Consider the following 8,915-nt stretch of genomic DNA (forward strand, 5'->3'; position numbering starts at 1 on the left):
TGGGCACCGGGTTGGTGTTGCTGGGTCTGTCTGCAGCGCCGGCTGAACCTCCTCTCGAGCCCAGACTTGTTTGCCGTCCACGCTGACTCAAGCGCATGTGGATGTGGGCTCAGCCCAGCGCCGGAGCGCGCGGCCGGGGGGTCGTGGCGTGGAACCGTGTTCTCCCAGCCTGGCTGGATGAGGTGCAGGTGAGGTCCGGTGTAAAGCCCCACTCGCCGCTGATGTGCCGAGCGTGGTCTTCTGATAGAGAGCGTGGACATGTCGAGTCATCTCCCCAGGCCAGGCTGGGATCATCGGGGCAGCTCTGTGAATGGGGGGTGGGATTATCTGCTCCGTCTCCTGAGTCCGGTCAAATGACCATACTGTTAGAAATGGATTTAATATCCTTAATCGGTTTAATATGAACTTTGTTATCCCCACAGATAAATGTTATTCCTCTACCACTGTAGCTGCTAGTCTGCCTGTTCTGTTCCAGAGCCTGCCCGTAACAGGCTCTGCTGCAGCCGCGGTCGGACAGGGTCTCCCAGGCCTCCCCCCTGCTCCGCGCCGCCCGCTGCGGTGCCTTCTTGTGGGGGTCGCAGCTCCCGGGTGTCCCAGGAGAGCGCGGGTCTGTCACACTTGCTTGTTTGTGCTGTGGCTGGACCGGGAAATGGAAGGTGGATGCACGCCCTGATCCTGCCAGCGGCCAGAAGCAGGTGAGTTTGCTTTCTGGGAGAGGTGGGGGCTGTCGATGAGGGCACAGCTTTTTATTTACGCAGCACCAGGGCTCAGCGATGATTTGCTCTCCCAGGAAGAAGCTGGTGTTCTTTGTACTTCTGTTGTTCGAAGGACTCATGGCAGGGACCGGGATGGAGCTCCTGGCAAGGGTCGCACCCGTTTCTGGCGCCGGCACTTGATCAGCTCCTGCTGTTCTTGCAGGACCTCCCCAGTCTTGGTCTCCTGCAGAAGGAACAAACAATGTGAAATCTCTCAGGTCCTGGCCAGGACTCGCTGAGAAAGTTGTTGTGATCTCAGGTTTCAGGCTGCTGTCGGTGCGGAGAGGTTTGGGGATGGGGAATGGCACTTCACTCCATCTGCCCTCCACTAATCCCCAGACAAACGCAGCTCTTCCATCTGTGCAGCCGGAGCCGCCGAGCCCATCACACCAGCCACTTAATCTAAATGGCTTTGGCCAAAGATAAGGTCATTAATTACACTGGGATTAGAAAACAGTCCAGGCCTGGTGTGGCTTGGCTCGCCATCAATTAAAGTCCTCGGCGCTCCGGCCCAGCTGAGCATTGCAGCTGGAGAGCTCGGGTTGGAAGAGACCCGTGTTCTCGCTGATGGGGCATAATCCCCACGGTGCTGCCTGTCCTCGGAGGAGTCCCCTCACTTGGGCACTGGTGTTTTGGTACAGTGGTGGTATGAGCTCCTGTCCCCGGCCGCCGGCAGGGCTGGGTGCCCGGCGGAGTTGGTGATGTGGGTCCCGGGGGTCGTGGCAGCCAGTGCAGCCCCAATCCTCGCGTCTGGCAGCGAGGGGTACATGGGCAGCGTCCCACCATCTGCATCCCTGTCGCTTACTGCCTCCAGCCTTCACCAGCCCCTCGCACAGCACGACATGAGCTCAGCCCCGACTCGCTGCCGGCGCAGGAAGGTTGGGGCCGGCTGTGCCCCGCTGCTCTCGCTTGCGGCCACCATCCCCAGAGCTCAAAGGCCCTTTGCTGATCTCCGATCCAACGTCAGGCCATGATATTCAAGGACTTGTGTTTGCCTCTGTTTCCTCCACCTTTTGCTTCCCTTTTCTTACCCTGTTTTGGCTGTAAAATGCTCCATCTGTTCATCCGGCAGGGAATCTCTCATCGGCGCGGTGCTGCCCCTCGCTGGGGTGGGATGTGCCGCCTGCTCTGCCCCACAAGGTGCTGCGTGGGGGACAGCCAGGGCTGAACCCACAGACGTGGCACGAGTTTGGTCTCAGCCCTCCTCCCCTTGTAAGGAAGAGGCAGCACTGGGGGGGGCAGGGGGGGACATTACCGGTGGTGGTGCTGTGGCTCTGCGCCAGGAGCCGGCCGGCACCGCGGCACAGCTGCCATCTCGCCTGGCACCGGTGACCAGCTGGTGTCTGTGGCCCTCTTCACTGGTGGTTTACAGGGTCCGGCTGTCCCTTAACTCCTGTTGGAGGTCCCGAGCGGTGATGTTGTTCTGGCTCTTCACACCCCAGTTCCCACACTGCAGGGTACGATCCTGCCCTGGTGCCTCGGACGGGCTGGGGACCGTCTGGGAGACGGTGTCACCTGGGGATGGCGGTTCCTGCAAACACGTGGCAGCTGTAGCCACCAAACCGAGCCACGTCCTGGCTTCATCTTCTGTTCCCAGGTGGCATCATTGTGCCGTGGAGCACCAGGGGGGATTTCACAAGGTCCGGGGTCATGGGATTGGGTGGGAGGGAGCCCTCGGGGCTGGCAGGGCTGGCTGCATCACTGCCAGCACAGGGCTGGTGGGTGAAGGTAACTGATGGGGAAACTGAGGCACAGCTGCTGCACGGGATTGCTTTGAGAGCTGCGGGAGCAGGGCAGGGCGTTTCAGATCCTGTGGCCCATCCGGTGCCTCAGCAGCGTTTCGGGTGGGCTGCAGGGAAGCCGTGTCGCAAGAGCCTAAAAATAAAAGGAGCTGTTGGCCGAGGTTGTGCAACGGCGTGTGCATCCCGCGCTGCGCGGGAGTTTGGCAGCTTTGGCGGCAAAATTTGGGTGTGCACAGCCGGATCCTGGCACCGGGCCCAGGAAATGCCGGTATCCAAAGGGCTGGGGGCTGCCAGGTCTTCCCTGTTCTTTATCCTCCCCTTGTGCTGCTCGTGATCCCCCCGGGGCTGCCGTGGCTGAGGGGTGCTGGTGGGTCCCTGTGCAGGTTTGGGGACAACAGGGGCTGAGCTGAGCTGCGCTGCAGCGGGTGGGTGGGCGGGATGGGTGTCCCCGTGTTGGCACCCTGAGCGATTCAGTGGGGGGGTCCAGAGCCCAGGGTGCTGCGGGGACCCTGCCCATGCACCCTCCAGCATACCCTGGAGGCAGAGGTAGTTTCCCATTGCGCAGGTGGGCAAACTGAGGCACGGGCATGCTGCCTGGGAGCCACCCTGCAGGTGGGGGCTGTGGGGCCCTGGTGTCACTCATGGGGTGCCCATCATCCCCTGGCAGCACGGGGGGGACGTGGGGTGGCGAGGGGGGGCTGGCAGTGCCGACGCCTGTCCGGCGGGAAAGGCCGCGGGAAGGAGAGTGCCGTGGGGGTGGCGGAACACCAAACCCCGGGGGACTTGGCCCCGCGCCCCAGGAGTGTGGCCACGGCGGGGGGAGCCCTGGGGTGTCCCTGGGGGGGTGACGCAGCCCCCACCGAGGGCTGGTGCGGGGGATCCCTCGCTCCCCCCCCACCCCCTCCCCAGCTCGGGGGGCTGCGGGTGGGGGGGACTGAGGCCGAGTGGTTCCCCCCACGGTGGGGCTGGCACTAGTGGGGGGAGCCGCCGGGGCTGTTTTGTCACGGTGTCACAGGGCCATCTGCCGGCAAAGGCACAGCCCGCCATGGCCTCCAGCAGCCTCCCAGTCCTCCCAGTCCTCCCAGTCGGCAGCTGCTCCGGGAGCCTCCAGCCGGCGCGGCGCGGGATGGGACGCTGCAGAGATGACCCCGCTCCGGCCACGAACAGATTAAATGTCATTTTATTTCACCACCACCCCCCCCCCAAAAAAAAAAAATGTAGAAAAGAAGAGGTGAGTGGAGATTTAATTGCTCTTATTAAAAATCTACCAGGTGAGACCGAGCCGTTTCCACCAGTCAGCGCAGACCTGCAGGGATGCCTATTCCTCCTCCTCCTCCTCCTCCTCCTCCGCCGGACGCTTGGGGACGAGGATGGGGATGGGGGTGACACCTGCCCCTTTCCCCCCTCCCCAAAGTGCCCCCGTGCCACGGGCGCTCGCTGCCACTGGCCCCATCGGCACATCCCCACCCGGGTCCATCCTGCACAGCCCCAGCACCCCCGGCGCAGTGTCCCCATGCTGTCACCCACACCTTGTGTCCAGAAGCGGGTGCTAATTTGGGGGAGACGGTGGGAAGGGGGGGCAGGAGCGCATGGGGGGTTTGCCTTGGGCCGTTTTGATTTTTTTTTTTTTTTTGTATTTCTGTGTATTTCTTATTGTCCCTTTTCTCTCTGTACAAAATGAGCAGTATGGTCATGTAGGTGACACGGTGACGGTGCGCGGGGTTGGGGCCGGCTCCGGCGGCCGCCCCGCGCTCACTGCAGCAGGGCTCGGATCTGTTTGGATGTGGTGTCATCATTGAGGTGCCGAGTGGTATACCTGGATGGAGAGGGTGACAGTCACCCCATGGCACGCCGACCCCCTCTGCCGCTATCCCCCAGCACCAGCGGGGGGTCCCACGTCCCTCCCCCATGTCCCCTGGCCCCCCAGCTCACCTCAGAGCGTTCAGGAGCCCCTCGGTGCTGGTTGAGGGTTGGTCTTTCAAGACTTTGATGCAGCCTTTCATCTGGTGGGGGGAATGAGAGAGGCTGTGAGAGCCCAGATGCACTGCGGGGGCTGCTCCCCTTCCTCCCCATCCTCCTCCTCTCTGCTCGGGGGGGATGATTTCCCCTCTGGACCAGCTCAGATAGAGATGTCCCCACAGGGGACATCCAGTGAGAGGGACCCCTGGGCATCACTGCTGCACTGGGATGAGTGGGATGGCTATGACCCCCCCCCCCCCAGCGCACCCCGCAGCCACTCACATCGATCTTGGAGGTCTTTGCAAAGGCTCCCACGGGGTGGACATGGTCGTAGAGGATAATGACACCGACCATCACCCTCATGCAGAAGAGGAGGGTCTCGGTGTTGGTGAAGCGGCTCCGGTACTCCCTGTGCCAGGAGAGGGGCCGGCTGAGCCCGGGTGGGTGGCACAGGGACCCCGGCACCAAGATGTCCCCCCCTCCCCACGCGGGGTACTCACGGGGTCTCCAGCATCACCCTGCAGACGCAGGCCATGGTGCTCAGGCAGTCGGTCGTGTCCTCAATGGGGAGGGTTTTGTTCTGAAACCCAACAGGTCCCGGCTGCCGTTCCCCCTCCTGACCCCGGCATGGTGCCAGGGCTGGAGGGGGGCGTCCCCCCACCCCGAGGGTCCCCCCCGGCCTCGCTCACCTCCGAGACAAATTTGGTGGTGGCATTGCTGAGTGTTTTGAGCATGGGGGTGGCCTCGGCATAGAAGAGGGACATCCTGTTGGCCATCTCGTTGTTCACCTCGCTCTCCGCGTCCAGCTGCGGGGGAGATGATGGGGGCCGTTGGGGTGGCTGACTGCCCCCTGGGTGTCCCCAGTCCTGTGACCTCCACCCCGGGGAGGCCATCCCTGGGCAGGGGAGGGGAACACAGCACCGTCCTCTCACCTGCAGGTTGTTAATGCGATTTCGGCTGATGGTCCTTCTGTAGTAGCTGAAGTCGTTCTGGATGGCAGGGTTGGTCATCTGCCGGGGGCAGCCCCGCGTTAGGGGCCAGGGTGGGAGCCACGGCCAGCTCAGGGGTCCCAAGGGACTGTGCTGGGTCACAGCTTTTGCACGGGCCCCCACCAGCCCTTGTCCCACACTGGGGGAATGGGGAGGTACCTTGAGCTCATCGAAGCTGAGGGTGAAGTGGAGGATCTCAGCAAACTGCTTGGCCAAGGCTTGTTCCCGCTCGAGGTGCTGGGTCGGGGCGTACGGGGGGCTGGTGAGGGCCTCCAGCAGGCTCCGCAGGGCGTTCTCTGGGGACAAAGCACCGCTGGTCCCCATCCTGCTCCTGTGCAACTCCCCAGACCCGGCCCCGGCTGGGGAAACTGAGGCACGGGGCAGCACGGCATCCGCACCACAGCCAGGGCTCCCCCCAACCTACCCCATTCCTGCATCCGGGGAGGGATGCGGAATGCAACAGGGGGATGTGGGGAGGGGGGACGGGGGTTCGGGGCACTCACCCAGCCGCAGGGAGAACTCGTAGAAGCGCTTCAGCTTGGCGACGAGGGGGCAGACGGCGCTCCAGGCTCTCTCCTGCAGCCGCAGGTCCCCGGGGTTTTGGATGGCCTGGGAGGGGTCAGAGCACCAGCGGTTGTCCCAAGCCAGGGTGGGTGGGTGGGTGTGTTGGCAGCGGGCGCCGGGGCTGCACCCACCTCTCGAATCTCCTGCCCGGCACCCGTGTATGACTGCAGCTCAGCCAGGACAGCCTGCGCCTCCTCCAGCACAGCGTTCACCTGGTTCCACACCGCCGTCTCGGCCTCCGTCGGCTGCGCATCTGCAGGGCAGCGCCCCGGGGAGAGAAACCCGGAGGGCTCTGAGCGGGGTCCTGGGCGGCGAGAGCCGGAGTGGGGTGCCAGCACCCCGTCCCGCAGCTCTCCCGCCAGCCCGCAGCCCTTCCTGGCCGGTTTCTCCCCCCGGTCCGTCTCCTTGCCCGAGCTCGAGCCAAGCCGCGGAGGGGGGCAGATAGGGGTGAGTCCTGGCTGCCCTGCGACCGCGGTCCTGCTCACGGGGGGTCCCCGAGCAGCCCCCAGCCCCGGGTTGGCCCCAACGGGCTGCAAACGGCCCTGGGGAAGAGGTGCGGAGCGATAGCCCCCGGCCGTGGGTCTGCCCCCCCTCCCTGGGGAGACCCCCAGACGGCGAAGGTGGGGGGAGGACGTCTGGGATGGGCGCAATGCGATGGGCGACGGGGACGAGAACTCAAAATGGCGTGGATGTGGAACTCAGAATAAGTACGAAACAAAAAAGGAAAATAAAAATCCCATCTCACTTTCAAAGTCAAGGAAAAAATTAGGGCCTTGGTCAAGTTCGTTATAAGTCAACACTTTAAGAAGGTTCCCCATGTGAAACCTGCAAGAGAAGAAACAAGAGGAAAAAAAGCATGATGGTGAGGTGGTGCTCGGGGAAGAGGTGCTGGGCTGCGGGCAGTGGCCGGTGGCAGCCAGAGCCCCCGTCCTCCCCCGAGCTGCTCCCCAGGGGCTCGGGGAGCTCCCGGCCGGCCGGCGGTGACCCCGCGGCTACTCCCGGCCCCGGGCTGCAGCCTCTTCCCCCCCCTCGATGGTGATGAGCGCTGGCGGATGGGGTGATGGAGAGGAAGGAGCGAAGGGAGGAGAGAGCCGCCGGACTTCAGCGAGGAGGGCGAAGCAGTGAGCGAGTCCCCGAAGTCTTGGCTAAGGGCATCCCCCATCTAGCTGCGGAGCCTGTCCCAAAACAGGGGGTCCCAGGGAGCCCCCACAGCCTCGTCCCGGTGCCGGGGGGCTGCGGAGGGGGCTGGAGGTGGGTGAAGGCTGTGCTGCCTCAAAGCACCCACGAGGAGCCAGGAAGGTCCCTCGCCATGGGAGCGGGGTGGCTGCGTGACCCCAGCCCCGGCTATTTTGGGCTGTGTCGGTGCCGGAGGCGGTGTGGTGAGCTGCGCACGGTCTCTCCCCGCCGGGGCCGGGGCGAGCGGTTGCTGCTGCACTATTTTTACCCTCTTCACTCTTGCTCTGAGCCGAGCCCCGGGGAGGAAGGGGGAGAGAGGGAGGAAGGGCGGGCCATGGTGGCCACCATCTTCCATACACTCCCGTGTCCAGCCTGGGAGTTCCGAGAGCGATGCTCTCCTGTCCCAGTTAGCCCAGGCCAGTGGAAAGCTGGGGCAGATCCCCCCGGGCTGAACCGGTGTCCCCGATCCCCGTCCCTCAGGCACAGGCTGTGATCACCGTGTTGTCCCTCCCGGCAGGGCAGGCGGCACGGATCCTTCCCTCCTCCCTCCCCAGCACCCCTGGCCCCCAGGCTGTCCCTGCCGTGGCGGTGGCAGGGGACATGCCACATGGCCACCTGGTGCCATCGACTATCAGCAGCAGGCATGTGCCTGAGGTCCTCATGAGCCACATCCTGCTGCCGGGACGTATCCTGCATCCCCGCCACTCAGCCAGGGATGTCTCCCCGCAATTTCAGAGATGAGGCATCTCTTGGGGTCCCGCTCCCCTGCCCCACTCAGCCATTTGCAGGGCATGTCCAGCGCTGCCCCGAGGCGCCTGGGGACACGGGGCTGCTCGGGGACATCGTGCCTGTCCCCATCTTCCAGAGAGCAGCCGTGGCGGCGGCCCCGGCCCCCTCCCCGTGCCCACCCTGCTCACAGGACTTACTTTCAAAATCCAGGAAAAAATGAGGACAGTTTTCTAAATCTTTGCCCAATACCTTTATCAGGTTGCCCATGGCCAGCAGACCTGAGCGAGAGAAACAGAACAGAGTGGAACAGCACCGGCGCCGCCGGCCGGCCGCCCCAGCATGCCCGAGCCCCCGCCGCCGCTGCCATGGCACCTACCTGTGCCCGTCCTGCCGGGCTCTGCACCCCGTGGCCCCGCCGTCCCCAGCCCGCACCCTCCCGGCCGGGACGCACGGGTGTGAGCATCCGCCGAAACGTGGCGGCTCTCCCCGGCACTTCTGCCGCTGCCGTTTGCCGAGGCGGGGAGGGAAGCGGGGTGCGGGTTTGCAAGCAGCGTGCTTCCTGTGGGCGCCCCTGGCTGCGCCGCCTCCCCCAAGGCACCCCGGTTCCCCCACGCTCGGCCGGGGAAGGGGCGGCTGCCCCCGGGTGACCCCCACGGGGTCGTGACAGTTTCCCCAGTTGACGGAGCTGGGCATCCCCCATGGACAGGGGAAGACCCCAATTGGGACTTCTGCCCCACAGACCTGGTTTGGGGGTCTGCTGCCTGCGCCGGAGCATCCCACCCCACCCCACAGCTGCGGTGCTGGGTCCTTACCTCGGTGCCCGGTGCGGTGACGGCGGCTACGGCAGGAGCAGGGGCTGTGCCACCCGCCTGAATCACTTCATGGGCCGGCGGGGACCTGCGGGCAGGAGGGTGAGAGGGTCAGGCCGCCCCGCTGGGCATCTCCCCACCCCGGGCACCCACCGGTGGGGGACCAGGTGGGGAGGCGCGGTGGGACACCGG

At 64.8% G+C, this 8,915-nt stretch overlaps 1 protein-coding gene across 2 annotated transcripts; it reads right to left on the minus strand.

Annotated features, from left to right (window-relative positions):
* Positions 1-4,115: 4,115 nt before the first annotated feature.
* Positions 4,116-8,181, minus strand: LOC309680494 (CYFIP-related Rac1 interactor A-like; the record flags this gene model as incomplete). 2 transcript variants are annotated; one of them, XM_082494135.1, is made up of 11 exons in its annotated part: positions 4,116-4,313; positions 4,430-4,500; positions 4,739-4,865; positions 4,957-5,036; positions 5,146-5,262; positions 5,389-5,466; positions 5,605-5,741; positions 5,949-6,054; positions 6,141-6,262; positions 6,755-6,817; positions 8,094-8,181. In XM_082494135.1, 11 exons carry the CDS (start codon positions 8,179-8,181, stop codon positions 4,250-4,252), a joined length of 1,053 nt encoding a protein of 350 aa, XP_082350261.1. In that variant the 3' UTR covers positions 4,116-4,249. The 2 variants fall into 2 exon arrangements, with proteins under 2 accessions (XP_082350261.1, XP_082350262.1); XM_082494136.1 differs by lacking the exon at positions 6,755-6,817 and having other exon boundaries at positions 8,112-8,181.
* Between the last annotated feature and the right edge of the window lie 734 nt (positions 8,182-8,915).

The sequence above is a fragment of the Vanellus vanellus genome (assembly GCF_965231255.1).
Source record: "Vanellus vanellus genome assembly, chromosome: 22".
NCBI lineage: Eukaryota > Metazoa > Chordata > Aves > Charadriiformes > Charadriidae > Vanellus > Vanellus vanellus.